Raw genomic sequence first — 20035 nt, 5'->3', positions numbered from 1 at the left:
GTGAAATAATACAACGTCAATAGTATAATAAAACAATGTACAAAGTGTTCAATGAGCTTAAGCTTCAGCTTACTCATTCGTCATCATAGTCTTCATCTTCGTCTACTTTCCTTAATGGAGGTTCGACGGGTTCAGCAGTCTTGTCTTCTTCGGCTTCTTCCTTTTCTGGTGATGCATCCTTATCGGTAACATTACTAGAGAATTGAGGGACTGATGTAGCAGTTGGTACTGCTTCAACTGGTTTAGATACTTCTGGTACTGGTGCAGCAGGTACTGGTGCAGCAGCTGGTGCTGCAACTGGTGCTGGAGTATCTACTGGAGCTGGTGCAGCCACTGAGTTAGGTGCTGCTTCAACTGCTACTACTTCAGGTACTGGAGCTGCTTCCACTGGTTTAGCTACTTCTTCAGAAGCTACTGGTTCAGCCTGTTCAACGACTGGTGCTTCAGCTGGTTTGGAGACTTCTGGTTCAACTGCTGCTTCAACTGGTGGTGCAGGAGGTGCTGGAGCCTCAACCACTGGTACAAGTTCTTCCTTCTTCTCCGTACCATTGGCTTCTGCCACAGTCACTGGCTCTTCTTCAACTGGTTTACTTACTTCTTCAGTCTTAGCAGGTACAGTTTCTGCAGCTGCTACTACGGCTACTGCTGCTTCTGCTGCAGCCTTTTCCTTCTCCTTTTGTTCATCATTGGCTACAGAAAGTGCCGCATTCATAAGTGAATTTAATGAACCATGATGGGATTCAGTAGTTGGTTTCTTAACGATTTTAGAATCTTGACCATCTTCTAATTCTCGTTTAGCAGGAGCAGTATCATTTACAATTGGTGGAGTTGGATTTTGAGCTGGTGCAACTGGTTGACTTACTATAGGTGCTACATCTGGTCTAGGAGATACAGAACTTGGAGGTTCTCCAGTAGTTTGAGGAGTTGGATCTTGAACTGGTGGAATGGTTGGAACAGGAAGAGTTACTGAAGCTTGAGATTCAGGATTAGGATTAGCAATGACTGGAGGAAGAGTTTCTGGTTGTTGTTGCTTTATAGGAGCTACGGCTACTTGAGGAATTTGAGGATGTTCTTGACTTGGAACTGATACTGGAACAGGTAATTGAGGATGAGGAGGAATTTGGTGTTGAACTGGAGGTGGTTGTTGTTGAAGGGGAGGTTGAGGAAGTTGCGAGATTGAATGAGAATGAGGTGGAAGTGGAGCTTGTTGCTGTTGCTGTTGCTGTTGTGATGGTGGTGGAGGTTGTTGATGATGGGATGGAGGGGGAGGTACTTGAGGATCTTGTTGAGTTGACTCTAATACCATACCTTGAGGTAATCTTGGTTGTTGAGATACTGGAGGTGGTTGAGGAGGATGAGTATTACCTTCTTGTTGATATTTAATTAATTGTTCTAATCTTGCTTTAATATGAGGATTACCAGGATCTAATCTTTCTGCTTGTCTATAAGCATCTAAAGCATCACTAATTTGATTATTACAAGTTTCATATAATGTACCTAAATCATACCAAACTTCACTAATATAAGGATTTAATCTTATGGCTCTAGTATAAGCATCTAAAGCATCTCTATATTGACTAATTTGATAGTATAATACTCCAATTGAACACCAAAATGTTGGATTTCTTGAATCTCGATTAACGGCTTGTTGAAATGATTCATAAGCAGCATTAAAATCTCCTCTAATCATATGAACTCTACCTAAATAATACCAAGAATGAGCATCACTTTGATCAATTTCTAATGATTGAGTTAAATATTTTAAAGCAATATTTAAATCTTGTTGAAAATGTTGAAAATTTCCATTTTGTTGTTGACCTGGTTGTTGAGCAGGAGTTGATGGAGATGATTCAGCTTGAGAATAAAGACATCCTAATTGTTGTAAGACTTTAGCATGTTGAGGATTTACTTGTAAGACTTTTTCATAAGCTTCTTTAGCTCCATACCAATCCTTTTGTTGTTCTAATACAGCACCAATTTGAAACCAAACATCTGGTTGAGTTAATGGATGAGGAGGATTATTTAAAATATATTGAAAACATTCTAAAGCCAGTTGTAATTTTCCTTGATGTTTATAAATAATTCCTAATCTAAAATAAATTTCATTAGCTTTATCAAAATTTGGATCTAATTCTAATACTCTTACAAAGGCTTCTTCGGCATATTCTAATGAACCATAACGATCATAAAGAATTCCAATTCCATGCCATAATTTAGGTACATTGGGATTTTCTAAATAATAAAGGGCTCTTTGATAAGCAATATAAGCTCTTTGTAAATCATCTAACATTAAATAACAATGACCTAATAATCCCCAAGTTTCTCCACTTTCAGGATTATAATTAAGTGCTTGTTCATATAATTCGGCTGCTTTAAAAAATACATCTTTTGATCGATAAATATTGGCTAATTTAATTAAAGCATCAGGATTATTAGGCGAATGTCTTAAAGCTGAATCATAAGAGGCAAGAGCTTTATCAACATCTCCTAAACTTTCTGCTAAGGATCCAATAGCTAACCATGTAGCTGCTGTAGTTTCACTAAGAATGTTACTAGGAGCATTGGCCACTTGTTGTTGTTGTTGCTGTTGCTGTTGTTGTTGTTGAGCAGCAGCTGCAGCAGCTGCTGCCACTAAAGCAGGTTGTTGTTGCTGTTGTTGTTGTTGTTGTTGTTGCAAGTCGATAAGGTGGTGAGCATGTAAGGAGCCATTAAGAGGCTGGGGAGGTTGCTGCTTCGAGATCGGCGCCATTTGAACAGGAATTGTGGCCATAGTTAACAGACAGGATTTACTGTAGTGCCGAAAGTGTAATTATGAGATTTACAGGTTAGTGGTATTCAAATAGTTAGTGAACTAGAAGTAATGGCAAGTTAAGTGAGTCTCGTTGAAGATTGAAAATGAAAATGGTGAGAAAAATAAAAAAATTAAATATTTAGAATTTAAAAAAAAAAGGTGAAGAAAATAGAATTAAAAAAAATAATTAATTTGTTTAAGTTTTATCTGCGTAATTGTCGTATTTTTATACTATAGCGTATTGTTACTAAAGATATATTACTACGCTAATGGGATTTAGTAAAGTAGATATAAATTACCATAGTAAACTAATTACAATAGAGTAGTAGTTAATAGTAACTTATTGTCATTATACAAAGTAATATCTTGCTTATTGTGGTATCAGTGGGGACTGTTGTTGTGCGGTGGGTGGTGACTCGCTGGCGACCTACTCAGCTTTTGTGTAATGTTCCTTAAGTAACGTCAAATGGAACGAGAAAATATTAGCCTGGACCGATCGGTTTGGATTCAAATGACCAAACTATTTAGATAGTTGGGTCGGTATATATATCTCCAACAACTATATCTCACACTACTCTACAACCGATCTGTGACTCCTGAAGTGACTCTTTGTCTGACTCTCACTCGCTCTCTCGCTCACAATTACTTTTTCTCAATGATCTGTCACTAACTGCATAGTTGGCTTAACGGGGTGTAATTCGCCAATATGGGGTGTAGATTGTCTAGTGCTTACTTTACACTAAAAAAAAATATCAAAATAAATCTTACTTTCATAATCAATATAGACAAGTACTACGTAACCAATCATCATACACAGGGTTACTATACAATTATCATATAATTTCTTTGAGTAATCAATGATAATGCTTTGCTTTAATATGCCAAGAACGAGTGTTTGCCTAATTTTGGACCGGCTGCACCCCCTATTTTTTCTTAATACGATGGGGTGTAGATGGACGGCACACAGCCCATGCAACGAGTCCCGCAAAGAAAAAAGAACAAGAAAACTGTTTAGCTCGTTTCGGTCGGTTGGTGTTTCAGCCTACATAATCTCAACTAATGAGCTTAATTAATGACATTTAAACTATGTTTTCTTATCTATATATTACGATTAAACTGCCATATATTCATTAATTAATTTATACAACATAATCTATACTGTTATGTAATAACAGCCCGAGTCTCTTTATCTCTCTCTTCTGTTATACCCCTATTCTCCTTGTGCATTGCTTTTCTGCCCCTTACTACTTCCCACTTCCCACTCTCAGTCCCTGCACTTTTGTTCTTTACGCACTCCCACAATTGCAGCAATGAGATGTTTCAGAATGTGACTATAAGTAACACTCAATTAATTTTATCACTTTAGCGTAGAAATGTCGACTAAATATTAACTATCTCTAATTATAATCTTTTCTTTATTAGTACTCTTTATTGATTGATTGATTGATTGATTACTTATAACTTTTGATTGATAATCAATTAAGTATTATTGATAACTTATCAAAAATGGCTGCCAAAAGGAGTACCTACAACAAATTCTTAAAACTATACTTTCTCAAACTTAGTCCAGATATAATCTACGAAACTATTAAAGATTTACCTGATACATATATTTGGACATTTCTTCGTTTACCACCTTGTAGTTTAAAAGATGTTTGTATTGATAAATTATCTCAAACTGATTTAACTATTAGTTTACCAAAAGATCATGGTCCTATAAATTTTGATTATAATTATGATTATGATGATTTTGATTATGATTCAGATTCTGAACCTAAAGAACCAAAGGGTGAAAATTTTCTTAGTCATCCATATTTATCAACTGAAGCTCAAGTTAAAGAATTCTTTAATATTGTACCAGAAATTAATCCTAGAATTGTCCTGTTTCAAGCGTTTGGAAAGTTTCATTTAATGTTTTTATTAGAATTTTTAGAAAAATTTAAGGAAAGAATTTCAGAAAGAATTGGATTCCTTGAACTTAGTTGTTCTTCGGAAAGTCCTCTTGGAATGGCTTTACAAACAAAAATAGTCTTATTAGCAAGAACTATACCAAATATTACAAATATTCAATACGGTTTCCGTTCTCAAGAAGTTTTTAATTTAGATAAAGTCCTTAATCAAAGTTATAATTATGAAACTACTCTTATGCATCACAGGAAAGGTGAAAATAATAAAGTGATTATTTTCCCAGAAGAAGCTGGATGTTTAATTATTGAAGATTTAACAGTTCCAAATATTCATATTGGTTTTAAACAAGTTAACATGTTAAATTTTGTAAATTGTACAGATATTACTACAACATTTTTAACTAGTAATTTTCCAGAAATTTTAGGAATTTCTAGAGGTGATCCAAAACTTCCACCTTTAGTATTATCTGAAGGAAATTTATTAGTTCCCAACTGTGTAAAAATACTTTATCTTCGTAATACAAAACTTCAATTAGTTGAAGGATATAAATGGCCATCTAGATTGGAAACATTAACTATTCATAATTGTCAAATATCTTGGGCAAAATTTATGAAAATTGAATTACCAGGTACATTAAAAGAGTTGGAATTTTTAGAAAATACTATTGATAGTGAAGTTCAACTTTTTAAAATACCAAGTGCAGTTAAAAAACTCCAATTATCTAATGAATCTACTGATATTTCAAATCCTATATTATTTAAAACATATTTAGGTAATGTAGATACTAAAGATACTTTGGATTCTATTTTGGAATTACAATTGAGTCACTTTAAATTGGATTTACAAAATAGTTTTTTTAATTTTCCAATTATTTTAGAAAAAGTTGGTTTAACTTACTGTAATATTACTTCATTAAGTGAAATTGTACCATTCTTACCTGAAACTATACAAGAATTGGATTTATCACATAATGAAATTTCTTTAATTGATGATTCATGGAAAAAATTTTTAAAAATTAAAGTTGCAAAATTTAATTATAATCAATTAACATGTGTTAGGGATTGCTATATTCCACTGAGTTTGGAAACATTTTCAGCTTCAAACAACAAAATAAAGAAAATTGGTATTAATGGTAAAGGGGGTCTCTTCAGTAAAAATTCAAAAAAATTGAACGAAATTGACTTAACCAATAATCCTATTGAAATAATTAGTTCTCATATTGAATTTCCAACTAATCTCAAAACGTTGAAATTATCACATATACTGACTAAAACTATAAATCTCTCGCAATTTGCTTCTCATGATAAATTCAAGCATTTAGAGATTACTGATTCGAAATTGAAAAGTATAAATTTTGCAATCCATCCTGTTACTCGTAAATCAGTAATTGAAGATCTTGATTTTTCTGGTAATTCAATTGAAACTATTGGTAAGCATACCAGTAAAAAAGAAATGCAAAAGATGTTGGAAGATGCTTTTCAAAGAATAATTGTAAATGCTGATAATAATGAAGAATTCCCTAATTCTATTATACGCTTTAAAGCTTTAATTTGATTATTCTTGCTTACTTATTACCTATAATTTCAATGTATCCTCTTCTATATTAGTAAATATAATTTTTAGGTGTTTTACTTTGTTAATCTTAAATTTGCTTATTCACTAGTTTGCTAATTTCTGTATTGCATTTATACTCATATATAAAAATATCTAATACATATACTATAAAGCTTTAGTAATATTCATGATTGAAAATCTATAATTATACTATACATAATACATCATTTATTATATATGATGACCTTGCTTTTGAGCTCTAAATGAAGAATTAAACCCTAATAATTCATTTATATCCTTAGTCCAATCATGTTCACTTCTAGCAAAACACCATATACCATTAGCAGAATCACCACCATTTGTTTTATCACTATTTACATGAATTTGATCACCTGGTTTCATATCAGCTTGAGAAATTCCATCAATACTTAATTTAATTGCACCATTTCGATTACTTTCATTAATTTGAATTATTATATGAGATGTTGCAGGTAAAATTAATGGACGAAATGAAAGTGATCTTGGACAAATTGGAGTTAATAAAATACAAGGTACAGAAGGATGAGTTATAGAACCTCCTGAACTTAAACTATAAGCTGTTGAACCAGTAGGAGTACTTAATACTATTCCATCACATGTTGTAGTAGTTAATAATTCACCATCAATTATAATATCTAATGCAGTAAGATTTGGTTGACTACCTCTATGTAATACAATATCATTCATTGCATGAATCATTCCTGGACTTCCTGACAGTTGTAAATTTTTATCTTTCCCAATTAAATGACATTCTAATCTAGTTCTATGAAGTGCTTGAGCTTTATTTTCATAAACTTCTTTAAAAGTTGATTCAAAAGCTTTAAAATCAAATGGTAAAAGAAATCCTAAAGTTCCTAAGGCAAAACTTAATACTGGAGGTACAATTACATTCAGAAATACACTTACTGCTCTTAAAATTGTTCCATCCCCTCCTAATGTAATAATTAAATCAGTTTTATCAACAATATCTTCAATTTCACCAGTATAAATTACTAAATCATTAATTAATTCATTTGATTTTTTAGTTCCATTACATTCTTCCCAAAGTTCATCAGCAACAGTTTTATTAACAATGATTTTAACTTGAGGATAATTCCCATGTAAATGTTCAATTACTTGAATCATAGCATCTCGAACATTATAATTCCATGGCTTTTTAACAATATATATATTTTCTAAACGACTTGGCCATTCAACTCTATGAAGTTTTGATAGTACAGAAGTTTTAACATAATTAGGTATAATTTTCTTTCCACCTTCATGCAGTTTTAAACTTGAAATTGATTCTATTCGAATTCTATTCTTAGTCATTATAGTTCGTATAGCTATTTTACTACTTGTAATATTTGGATTTGTACTCGTACTTGTTCCTTGACTTGAGAATATTAATTTTGGAAATTTTCTCCACATTTGATATATCAGCATTTATGATATATATACTTATATATATATACCTTAAATTTATTTAGTCTGGTAATAATTAATATTTAATATTTTGTGGGGGAGCCAACTGTCACGATGGTGTGATTTGAATTTATTTTGATACTTTTCTATTTTCTGTTCAGTATCCGATATTACTATTCATACTATTTATCGCGTGCAGAACGGATAATAACTGTATGTTCCGAAGGGTTATATATAATTGATTTGTTTATCAGTGAGATGATGTTTAACTGACTCCTCCACGAAAAATAGTCATTTCGCACCATATCCATCTGGTGACTCTACAGTTATATACGATAGTAAGAATACTTTTAAGAATATTTATTTAAAACAATTTTGATTAATATAGTACATAAATTTTAGCTAGGCAAGAAGTGAAGGGATAGGAGAAGAGAATTTATACTATGAATCTGTTCCATTTAGTTCATTGATTTCCTTTAATTCAGCATCGGTTAATATAGATTCTTCAAGTTTTGATTCATTCTTATCACCAGATCCAGCAGTTGAAGGAGGAGTTGAATCATCAGTTATATTTGTAACTTCAGTAGTAGCAGAAAGTGGTGCTTGCTGTATATCTATATTTTTTTCTCCATCATCTTTATCATCTTCATCATAAAATTCATTATCTGGTTGTATTTGTTCATCTCTTGCTTGTTGAGATCCTCCTTTTGTATCAATAGCTTCTTTAGTATCTTCTTCAATATCTCCTAAATCTTCTGCATCATTTGGAACATAATTCATTTGAACTGATGGTGCATGTTTAGTATTTTCTAAATTAGTTATAATTGTAGTTAAAATCTTATTTAAAAATTCTGGTGAATTTGCATTATACATGTTAGAAGGTCTAACATCTAATTTATAATCAGGACCATAATATTCATAATATTCATTATAAGGTAATTCTGTAGGTAAAAGAACATTATTAAGTAATCCTGATTCATAAGCCCAAGTTCTTGCAACATTTCTCATAGTATAACCACCACCTCCAACAACCATCATTGGAATATTAAATGATTTAACAAAGTTAATACAATTTGCATGACCTGCCATTGACAAATTGAAACAACCTAATCTATCACCACTTAAAGAATCACCACCACATTGTAAAACAATAGCTGAAGGTTGATACCATTCAACAATTTTACTTATTAAAGGTTCAAAAATAGATTTATAAGTTGAATCATCAATACCATCTCTTAATGGTACATTAACAGAATAATATTTCCCCTTTGATACACCAATATCTCTTAATTCACCAGTACCAGGGAAAAATTCACCATATTTATGGAATGAACATGTCATAACTCTATCAGTAGTATAAAATGCTTCTTCAACTCCATCACCATGATGAACATCAATATCAATATATAAAACACGAGGATGATATCTTAATAATTCAATTATACCAAGAACAATATCATTTAAATAACAAAATCCTGAAGCTTCTGATTTTTTTGCATGATGTAAACCACCAGCATAATTAATTGCAATATCACATTTACCTCTATTTAATCTTGCAGCACCTTCCATAGATCCACCACCAGAAATTCCACAATATTCAAATAATCCATCAAATACTGGACAATCATCTCCAACATTAAATTTAATTTGTTCTTTTGAAAACATATCTAAATTATCTGGAGTAACTCTACTTAAAAAATCAATATATTCATCAGTATGAAATTGACACATTTCTTGTTTAGTTGCTGGTTTAGCACGATAAATTTCCATCTTTTTATATAATCCATAATTCATAATTAATGAATGGGCCATTCTTATACGATGTGGTTTCATAGGATGTCCTGCACCATAGGCGTAATTACCTATATCTGCATCATAGAAATAAGCTATTCTCTTCTTTTGAGTGGGATCTACCTTTAATTCATCAAATGGTAATTGTGTGTACATATTGAATTTCTTATTTTTTGTTTCTTATTGGTTGAATTACGACAACTTCTAATTAATTTGGATCTAAAACAAATAATACAGACTATATAAAAACTGGGCCCTTCCACTAACAAAATCTAAACTTGATCTGGACCTGTTTGCTTATCAATCTTCAGTATTAACAAATAGGTTTTTAAAATTATCAAGAAAACTCGACTCCATGAAAAATCCTGCACATGGGCTGTCTTACCCGCCATTTATTTTTACTACTTACTATTATATCTATAAAGTAAAGTAAAGTAAGCTAAATATATAATAAATAAATAAATATATAAATAATGAATTACATATTGTTGTTATTTAGACATTGCTCGTTCTTGTCTCTCTTTCTGCTCTGATTCGATTTTTATAATCAGCTAATTGTTGATTCAATTGATCCTGTAATTGTAGATTATTGCACCATTTAGAATAGTATTCTTCGTTAATTTCAAAATTAACTCCATTATTGTATTTTTCATAAATAGAATTTGATGTACAACCAATAGGTAATAACCATTGAGCCCAAGTATTACCCATTATACTTGTCCAATTTTTTTTATACCCAATATCATATATATGACCAAGATTCTGCTTTTTCCCACGCTCATCAAATTCATATATGAAACTACTATTACCTTGTTTAGACCATCTTTTCTCTTGAAATTCAATGGTTGTAAAATTATTTAATAATAAGTATACAGAAAATAATCCAAATCCACCTAATGCTATGGAAAATGATATACTTAAAATACATAAAATGACCAAATTAATTGATAAAAACCCATCACCATATAGTTCATTTGCAAAAAACACATATAATATAGAACTTGATACTAAAAATAAATATCCACAATAAATACCACTATAAAGTAAGAATTGAATAAAGAATTTCTGATTTCTAAACCCTATACAAGTAGCAAACCAAGGACAATAATGATCCATTCTTAATATACACTTTCCACTACTTGAACAATGATGAGTTCTATCTGGCTTCCATACTTGACATTTATTACAATAGCGATATGGCTTTGATTGAGAAAATGTATGAAATATTATATGATCTGCTGGAGGTTCTGGTGGAAAACTTCTCAGTTGTTCAGGTAAATCATCTTGATCATTATTTACCGAAATTGAAGTATTCTCATATGGGTTTGAAGAAATATAATCGATTGATGGCAATTTGAGGATATTAAAATCAAGTGGTGAACCAGCACCCACCCAAATAGTTTTATAATAAGTATACACACATAAAAAGAACAATAATATTCCACCAATACTTATACATGATGCTAATACTGGTTTATCATATTGTGATGCAATATAATCTTGATCACAAATGAATATTAATACAAATATTGACCAGGTTATTACCGATGTGAAAAATGCTTTAGGAAACAATGAAGCTAATAAACAGCAAAATGTCTCACATGATACTAGCCATGATGGCCTTTGTTTCAACATTATCAATGGCTGAGATATTAGCATGAATGTGACTTAAAGAATTTATATTGAGAATATAGAATATAGTAAACATTCGAATCTATAAATTTTATACATGCCGTAGAGTTCTATGCAGGAATTTCTATCAAAAAAACTCAGTAGCTGCAATTTTTAATCTCTAATTCCTAATTTCTAATTATACAAAAGTTTCTATTAATTTAAACAAGACATGATTTTATTAGTCAACTTTTTTCTTAGTTGAAGTTAATTTCACTAAGGCTTCATAGCCAATACCTCCAAAAACTAATCCAACTCCACACCATTGTAAGCTAGTTAAATAATGTCCAAATAAAACCACACTAAGAATCATACTAATCATTTTTCTAGTAACTGTTGCAGTAACTAAGATTAAAGAATCGAATTTCTCGAGAATTATAAAGATGAAAATTTGACCAACAGCTCCAAATATAGAAAATTCCAAAATATTTACTAATACATGAGGATGTTTATGAATAAATTTAATGGTGTAATCAATTTCTGTATCATATTTCCATATGAGTGAGTATAACAAAGTCAAAATACATACTAATAAATTAAGAATACACATTAATTTTGCTCCTGTTACTTTATTAACTGCATTTTTATTTAATTTAAATATTTGATCTTGTGTTGAATTGGTTAAACCATCTAAAAGCATCGATCCCAATAATTGTGACATACCTAATATGGTTTGTCCATCATTTAAAGTATCCTTTTCCTTTTTTGATGAATGGAAAACTGTAAATAATATTACACCAAATGTTATTGAAGATGCCACAATATATTTAAATAATGGAAATTTTGTATTATAAAAAATTAAGTGAACAAGCATGACTGGAATTAATTTACAAGATTTGGCTAATAAATATGCCAAATAATCCACATGTTTTAAAGACATATAACCTAATGGAGATGATAAACTTGATGTTAAAGAAATTAATATGAATGAAGTTAATAATTTTCTACCAATACTTGATTCATTTTCTGTAAAAATAGAAAATGGGTTAGATTTAGTACTAATTAATGAATATAATAATCCAACTATAGATGCAAAAAAAGCTTGAGTAATATTAATTATTAATGGAGCTTTAAAGTATTCTCCATCATATGGTTTGGTATTGATTCTTTCTTGTAATACAGACCATGTTAAAAATGATCCATATAATCCAAGTACGCAAAATACCAACGTTAGAACACGTCCTCTTTTCGATTCTTTACTCATTTGAATCTGTCAATATGACCGTGTAATGATAGAAAGCTATTCACAAAAGGATTAATTACTGTAATGATTTTATTCGTGTCCAAAAGAAAATAGTTACGTAACGCATCATTTTTTTTTCAGCCAAAAAGCGCAATTTACAATGAAAATTTATATAGCACTTACTAGTATTTATTTAGTACTTATTAATATGTATTAATGCTAAATATGATATTACAGAGATTTAAATCTTTTAATTTGTGCTGGTTTAACCACGGCCAAAAATCCCAAAGAATCCACCACGTTTGGAAGCTTCTTGATCAGCTGCACTAGAATCAGTAGTTGCTGAAACAGCAGGTGAAGATGATGAAGCCGAACTTCCAATTGATGGATAAGAGATATAATTATATCCAACATCAAATAATACAGGTTTACTTAATACTGGAAGAATCTTGGAAGTGTTAAAGATATCTGATAATGATGATGGATATTTGTTCACATTCTCAACAACATATTGTTGTCCAGTACTGGTTTGTGAATCATGTAAAAATTGAGAAGAAATATGACTTTGTAACAATTTTTTATTTAATTCTTGCTTGAAAGTCAAAAACTCTTCATTAGAAGTAACTTTGTATGGGAATTCATTAATCTTATAAGGTTGACCTTTGGCAAAGATTTGCGATATGGTCTTATCTGAATTATCATAAATTTTTAAAGCTTCATTAAATTTATTAATTTGTTGATATGTTTCAGCTAAGATTATATGTTTTTTTCCAACAAAGAATGCTTCTAAATTTTGTAATGATTCATATAAATCATCATCATTATAAACACCAGGTAATTCTTGTAAATTTTGACATATAGTTACAATACCAGTATATAATCTATAAGTGTCTTTATTGGAATTGTTGGTCGAAGAAGTTAATTGATCTATTAAAACCAAGTCTCGCTTTAATCTAGTGAATAACAAATTATAATTTATAAATGTTAATAAGATAGCACGATCTTGTACTTTCTCTAAATCATCATCATCTTGATTTTTGGATTGGTCATTAGTATGTAAGTCTAAAACTTCATTCCAACCAGTAATTAAACTATCAAATTCATTGATATCATCGAAATTCTCCCATTGATCAGAATTATTTAATTTCATAATCTTAAAAGCAATTTCATCATTATATATAGTAGCTTCATGATCTCTCCATTGAATGGTTTTTTCCAATTCTACTGAAGATGAGATTTGAGAAACAAATGATGAATCTAAATCTTCAATTTTTCTAACAACATTAGTTAAATATGGTAAGAAATCATCATGACAGTGTATTCTTGAAATTGTTTTTAAATCAGAAGTTGGTTGAATATCATCACTTTGATTAATTGATAAATTTAAAGAAGGATCTACCAAAGATTCTATTAATTCACGAATTAATGTTTCATATTGTTCTTCATTTTCTTCTTGTTCTTCCTGTTGTTGTTTCTTACTTAAGATAAAGTCTAATGAACATTTAGCAATTGAAAAGGAATTTAAGGCTAATGGCCATTGTTTCTTAGTAAGGGATAATAATCCTTGAATTAAACTTGTATAGGTATATAATTCAATCACCTTAATATCATTATCTTCATTAGCGGTTATTTCAAGTAATTTCTTACAATGTAATAATGATTTCTTTATCTTACTTATCATAAGATTTTTATACGAGGAAACTTTTTCATTAGTGATTTCTAATTGAGTTTTAATTTCCAAAGCATATAAAATATCTCTTTCAGCAGTCAATAATAATAATAATCCATATTTATCATTATTTTGGTAATCTTGTTGAGTTATACTGGAAATCTTTTCCTTAGATTTATAATTCTTAGTATCTTTGGTAATAAGGTTCAATTCATGACGTAATTTATTTAACCTTTTATTAAGTCTCTTTCTTTGTTTACGATAATCTTCTGGACTAACAAGATACGCACTCATACGAGCACCCAAAGTGATTTCCAAAGGGTTATCCATGTTGTACCTTATAATGATTAATGATTTATCTCGTGTGAGTGATTGTTCAAACTTCTATACAAAAATTTTCGGGTGTCCAGTTTTTCTCCATCAGTCGTTGATCCCAAAACTTTTCAAGTAGGGCACGACTTTTTGAATATTACTGTTATTCTTTCTAAGAATAAAGTTACAGGTATTCTACCTATTAGTTTTAACTAAGTATTTATACTGATATTTTGGATACATATAATGATAAAGAAATAGGTACAACTTTAAAATTTTAACGAAAGTTAGCAATATTTGTTTTAATGGTAGCTGCAAAAGTTTATTCAGAAATAATGCAAATTAATATAAAAAAGCATTTAAATACGTATACATATAATATCAGAGGAGTTATTTCAATAATAATCTTATATTTATGTTTACCCAGTATTAGATCAATATGATATCAACTTATAACTTTGATTAGAAACTAAGTTGACATAGTTCACTGAACAGGATGTTTTATAGAATTTCTCATATTGTCATATTGATATTGACAAACTAATCTGGCCGTGCTATGCGATATCACATAGCATTTATCTGGTGTCAATAATGTGTTAGGGGTCTACTGATAGTATGCTACATTTCATTATAGGAAATGAAAATAATCTGGTTTATAGGTTTAAAACATTCAGAATGGGGTATAGTTTGCAGCTAAGATAAATCACGTGTAATAATATCGTGACGTGAACCACGTGACCAATTTGTTAGGAAAAATCACGTGATATTCACACATAGTCAGCAAAATACGGCGTTTCGTCGACAGAAATTTCTCCCGGTGGCCAAGCTGGCTAAGGCGCGAGACTGTAATGGGTTCTCCTCAAAGTAATCTTGAGATCGGGTGTTCGACTCACCCCCGGGAGATTTCTATTTCTTTTTTTGATAAATTTTACAAACAAATTGGTGATTCCTTAATCGAGTTAGTTTATTTGATTCTGTAAATATTTACAAAAGCCAATGTATCTAATACCTTGGTTTCTTTTTTTTTCCCTTCAAACTTGTCCTGCGTCTAGAAGAGGGGATAGAATGTTCTCGTTAGTGCAAGTGTGCGCTATCCAATAAGTGGAGGGCATCGCCTTACATTTGCCAAGATGTGGGCAATAAAGTTAAAACATAAAGTGTCATGTATTACCTAGAATTGAACTAAAGAAATGAACTAAAACTAAAGAAAAGAAAAGAAATGAGAAATGAGAAATGAGAAATGCGTAGATTAATTATTATGTAAAAATCAAAGGTTAGGAGAATGCAACATTAAAGGAATTAAGTAGTCGTAAATGAGATTATGTTCATTCTTGAAACATACATCTCTTAAAAAAATGCAAATATGGTACCGTCTATTTATGGCGTGATATGAGTATTATACTATTAGCATAGCAATACTAAACAATGAATTGTAAATTAAAATCATTAAAATCCTTGTAAAAGTAGGATAGAAGACCAAATACAACAAACACAAACAATGGAAAAGCCAATCCAGGCAATAAATGTATGATATAATGGGGCTTGATGATATCTTTGAAAAATCAAGTTAATACTTATCATACTAAACATTAATGATAATAATAATCCCAAAATTAAAATTAAAACTAACCACAAATTATTAACAAATAAAAATTGTGGTGGTGATGTACCTTGAGAAGGTTCAGTATGATTTATAATAAAAATACTATAAATAATACCTAATTCAATACCACTTAAAAAGATGGACATTAAATTTAATGAAAAGTAAATGTAGGATAATGTTTGATCGTAATCTAATTCATATTGATATTGAATATTCATGAATTTATTACGACTCAAGAATGAAGGAGGTTCTTCATTAATTGAATCATAATTATGAACTCCTCCAGAACTTGAGTAATGATGAGCATAATCAATTTCAGATGAGGATACTGGTCTAATTAAGCGTGAAGTCTCATAATTTGAATCATAATCCAGATTATAATACTTCTTCATTTGATCTCTTGGAGATTTATATTGAGGTAAAATTGAACTTGGTCTCTTATAAGGTTCCATTAACATAAATGATTTTAAATGAGAAAAGAATTTCTTCCTAAAATTTAAGAAACCAATCATAAAGGGATTAACTTCTTGTTGATCATTTTGTAATTTCAAGTATATAGAATATTCATTTTCATCTAAATTATCAATCAACTGTTCTTGGCGAACTTCTTCAGGATCATCACTATTACGTCTGAAATGAAGAATATCTTGATGACTAACATTCATATTAAGTACACCATCATCTTCTTCATCAATTTCAACATCTTCTCTCCCTTGTTTATCATCTTTATTCTTAGTAAAGATAGATTTACTTGAACTATTACTACCAAATGAATCACTTTGTTGAATCAGACCTCTAATATTTTGAGGACTAGAATTAATTTGTTGAAAGTGTGATTGATTAGCCTTCAAATAAAAATCAGGAGCATGAGGGGCAATCTTGTAAGAATCTGGATTGAATTTTGCTAATGATTTTAAAGATAATTGATGTCTCAAGATTTTATTAGATTTTGCTTTAATTAATGAATTTTCAGAATTCATCTGATTATTGAAATTTTCAATACTTTCAAAATTTTTTAATAAATTCAAATTTAATAAATAATTATAATGATTATTTATATATGGACCTTGAGGAATAACATTATTATAACATGAATTCATATATTGATAAAATTCCAAATTCTTGAAAAGATTAAGGGAATTATTATTACTGATTAAACTTTGTAACTTTGGTGGTAACTTCCTTAATAAAGGAGTAGAATAAGTATTAGTTAATAAACCATCTTTAGTATCAACCACAGAAATTAATGAATTTTCAAAATTACTCAAGTTTGAATCATTTGAGAAGAGACATAAATGATTATGAGGAAATTTATCCCAATTATTTTCAATATCAATTTCATTTAAATGTTCATCATCTAATAAATTAATTTTAGAAATATACTTTGGATTATTAGTAGTATAAATATCATTATCTAAAGTAATTAAATAATCATCTTGATATTTATGTTTAACCTTTTGTTGTTCAGGTTGAGGTTCATCAACTTGTTGTTCATCTTGTTCATCAATAATTGGTCTCTCAATATTTAATTGATTATCTTCATCAGCATCTTCCTCTTCTTCAGTTTGTTTCAAAATATATCTTCTTCTTTGTAAAATTAATCTTAAATTAGGTTTTAAATCATTAGCTAATATAGCATCAAATGTCTTTCTTGTTAAGGGACTTACTTTATTTGATTTAAAATAATCATATAATCTTAATTTAACATCTTCATTTGAACGATCATTCAAATGATCAATAAATAATTGAACAATATCATTAGGTAAAATACAATAACTATATTTTCTTAAACCTCCAACATATCCCACAATAATTGAGAAAGCTTCATCCTTTTGAGAAATAATATATGATGGTTCTTCTTCAACCGATTTAATATTATTTAAAAAGATAAAAGAAAGTTGAGATGTAGGAAGGATAGGAGAATTATTATCATAATGTTTAAAATTCAAATAAATATTTAAATTTAATAAAATTTCACTGAGAGTATTAGAATCATCAGGTAAAAGTGCATTCAATTTAAAATTCTTTTTAACACAGACTCCAAGATCAAAATTAGATTCATTTGTTGGAGGATCTTGTTGAATATGATAATGAGGATGACTTGGATGATGCGTGGCTGAACTTGATGTTGGAGGTGGAGATGTACCACCCGATGAAGACAACGTGGTAGAACCAGCGAGCGTATAAACACTATTATTTCTAGGAAGGATTGAATTTTGATATTGTGAATGTTCGGAGATGGATGTATTAGAATAAAAAGAATTCTTTCTCGGCACGTTCGATGATGTAAGAGTTGGAATTGACACATTATTAATGAGATTAAAATAACGTTTTTGTTCTAATTTAATGGATTGAATGATATTTGTTAATTTCAAAGTTAAATCACTTGAATCAAAATTAATAAAGGAATTCTTGTTTAATAAAAGATAATTCTTAAGATTTATAATAAATTTTAAAGCAGTTTGACTGGTGTTGCCTTCTTCTGAATTTTCACCATCATCTTTGTAGTACTTTAAGAATTTTTTAAAGATCTTTTTAGCAGCGATTTTTTGAATTAAGATGAATTTGGATAAATTCTTAAGGATTTGAGAAATTTCAATAATCTGATAAAATATTTCATCAATTTCAATGAGGATAGATCTTTGTTTAGATTTATCATTAATGTCTATAGCAGCATTAACTAGTTGATCAAAATAAAGTTCGAAATAGTTAAATTTTCTTGTAAGTTCACCATACTTTGTTTGAACAAATAAATTTATATAATCGAAATTTTCAATAAATGATTGTTGTAGAGGTTTTAAATCCTTCAGTTTGGATTGAGTAATTGTTCTTATTTGGTACTTCAAATCATTGTAATCGATGTTATAACATCTCCACTCAGGAATAGATAGATGTTGTAGATTGTTACCAAATTTCATGGATTACAAAGTAAATTGAAAACAGAGATCTATTTTCTTTTTGATGCTAATTCTAAATGCTAATTCAATATTTTTGAAATTAATGCGAGATGTATATTATTATAAGTTATGTTATGAAGGGATGGTCTCGACAGGGTTGAGTTGGGTGATGTACAAACTGTCAGGGGTGCAGTTAAAAAAAAAGGTCTTCAAATTATAGTAAAGTGCTATTGATTCACACTAAAATGTTAAAAATTAAACCTCGATTTTAAAGATAAGTTAAATGAATGAAGAGAGGTACGTAATATTGTAAATTCAACAACTTAACAATAATATTGAAAGTGTTGATTTAGATTATTTTGATTAAATACTTATTGATAATTGTAATTCTATACTATATAAAAAATTTTAATTGGGATTATTGATCCTTTTATTAGTTTAATATTTTATATCCTATTATTTTATAATTTGATATTTAACCATAGACATAAAATTATTTTTATCTCCTTTTTTACATTTTATGTGACAGTTACAGATTAAGCCAAAAAGAAATTAACTATCACACTCACTCTTACCTTTTTGGGACACTAGCATATATTATCTAACCCACCAATGGATCACAAAATTATATTTTCTTCGATATTTTTTTAAATCCTACCTTTTGTCTCATTTCTTTTTCATTGATTGGAAATTTTTTTTATATTACATTAGATAGACTTTGTTTGACAGACTCACCCTAACAAATAAGGGAAAATAAGTTACAAAATGATTTTGATGCTTAATGATATAGCACATAACCATTTTGTTATCTATTGTCAGGACACCACGTGTGCTCTCGTTGTCTCTCCTCTGTATTGAGTTTAGTAAATATACATAATAGACAAAATAGATCAATAAAGTAAGTTTAGTAATTTTTAATTTAAATATTAAATTTAAGTTGGTTGGTAGCTCCACTCAATTTTTCTTCTGCTGAGACAAGTCTTTGCAAATTTCAGTTTTACCGATTTTTAGGTTGTATTTTTTTTTTTTAATTATTATATTTCTAAATAGTATATAACTTTTAATCCCTTTATTTATTTATTTCTTCTTTATTATTTAACAATGCTACGGTTATTATTTTTTGAGAATTATTATTAAAAAGGAGTTGGCTTTCGTTAACATTGTTCCTTTCTATTCTTCGAGGTCTTGTTTTTGTTTTGAACTATATAATTAT

General features: G+C 29.5%; 8 protein-coding genes and 1 non-coding gene across 9 annotated transcripts; 2 read left to right on the top strand and 7 right to left on the bottom strand. All coding sequences in view use genetic code 12, as the record gives it.

Annotated features, from left to right (window-relative positions):
- Positions 1-13: 13 nt before the first annotated feature.
- SSN6 (transcription regulator) lies at positions 14-2928 on the bottom strand. The gene has a single exon (XM_064880945.1). It carries the CDS (start codon positions 2768-2770, stop codon positions 74-76), a length of 2697 nt encoding a protein of 898 aa, XP_064741754.1. The 5' UTR covers positions 2771-2928; the 3' UTR covers positions 14-73.
- A 1369-nt stretch (positions 2929-4297) lies between these two features.
- Positions 4298-6253, top strand: RJT21DRAFT_4939 (uncharacterized protein; the record flags this gene model as incomplete). Its single annotated transcript, XM_064884816.1, has 1 exon — positions 4298-6253. The coding sequence occupies one exon, from the start codon at positions 4298-4300 to the stop codon at positions 6251-6253; it is 1956 nt and encodes a 651-aa protein (XP_064741753.1).
- A 103-nt stretch (positions 6254-6356) lies between these two features.
- POS5 (NADH kinase) lies at positions 6357-7892 on the bottom strand. Its single transcript, XM_064880944.1, has one exon. It carries the CDS (start codon positions 7715-7717, stop codon positions 6485-6487), a length of 1233 nt encoding a protein of 410 aa, XP_064741752.1. The 5' UTR covers positions 7718-7892; the 3' UTR covers positions 6357-6484.
- A 35-nt stretch (positions 7893-7927) lies between these two features.
- Positions 7928-9844, bottom strand: RPD31 (histone deacetylase). The gene has a single exon (XM_064883556.1). The coding sequence runs from the start codon at positions 9641-9643 to the stop codon at positions 8138-8140; it is 1506 nt and encodes a 501-aa protein (XP_064741751.1). The 5' UTR covers positions 9644-9844; the 3' UTR covers positions 7928-8137.
- A 26-nt stretch (positions 9845-9870) lies between these two features.
- RJT21DRAFT_118104 (palmitoyltransferase) lies at positions 9871-11149 on the bottom strand (the record flags this gene model as incomplete). The annotated part of the gene is made up of 1 exon (XM_064880943.1): positions 9871-11149. The coding sequence occupies one exon, from the start codon at positions 11144-11146 to the stop codon at positions 9983-9985; it is 1164 nt and encodes a 387-aa protein (XP_064741750.1). The 3' UTR covers positions 9871-9982.
- On the bottom strand, positions 11150-12501 carry HUT1 (Hut1p). Its single transcript, XM_064880942.1, has one exon. It carries the CDS (start codon positions 12360-12362, stop codon positions 11340-11342), a length of 1023 nt encoding a protein of 340 aa, XP_064741749.1. The 5' UTR covers positions 12363-12501; the 3' UTR covers positions 11150-11339.
- Positions 12502-12516: 15 nt separating this feature from the next.
- RJT21DRAFT_118102 (signal recognition particle subunit) lies at positions 12517-14370 on the bottom strand. Its single transcript, XM_064880941.1, has one exon. The coding sequence runs from the start codon at positions 14338-14340 to the stop codon at positions 12607-12609; it is 1734 nt and encodes a 577-aa protein (XP_064741748.1). The 5' UTR covers positions 14341-14370; the 3' UTR covers positions 12517-12606.
- A 763-nt stretch (positions 14371-15133) lies between these two features.
- On the top strand, positions 15134-15225 carry RJT21DRAFT_t17. The gene has a single exon. It is a non-coding gene; the product is annotated as a tRNA-Tyr (tRNA).
- A 63-nt stretch (positions 15226-15288) lies between these two features.
- RJT21DRAFT_17270 (uncharacterized protein) lies at positions 15289-19254 on the bottom strand. The gene has a single exon (XM_064883555.1). It carries the CDS (start codon positions 18841-18843, stop codon positions 15769-15771), a length of 3075 nt encoding a protein of 1024 aa, XP_064741747.1. The 5' UTR covers positions 18844-19254; the 3' UTR covers positions 15289-15768.
- Between the last annotated feature and the right edge of the window lie 781 nt (positions 19255-20035).

Source organism: Scheffersomyces amazonensis (assembly GCF_036850825.1).
Source record: "Scheffersomyces amazonensis strain UFMG-HMD-26.3 chromosome Unknown RJT21scaffold_1, whole genome shotgun sequence".
Lineage (NCBI taxonomy): Eukaryota > Fungi > Ascomycota > Pichiomycetes > Serinales > Debaryomycetaceae > Scheffersomyces > Scheffersomyces amazonensis.
This window is presented reverse-complemented; position numbering and strand designations above follow the sequence as displayed.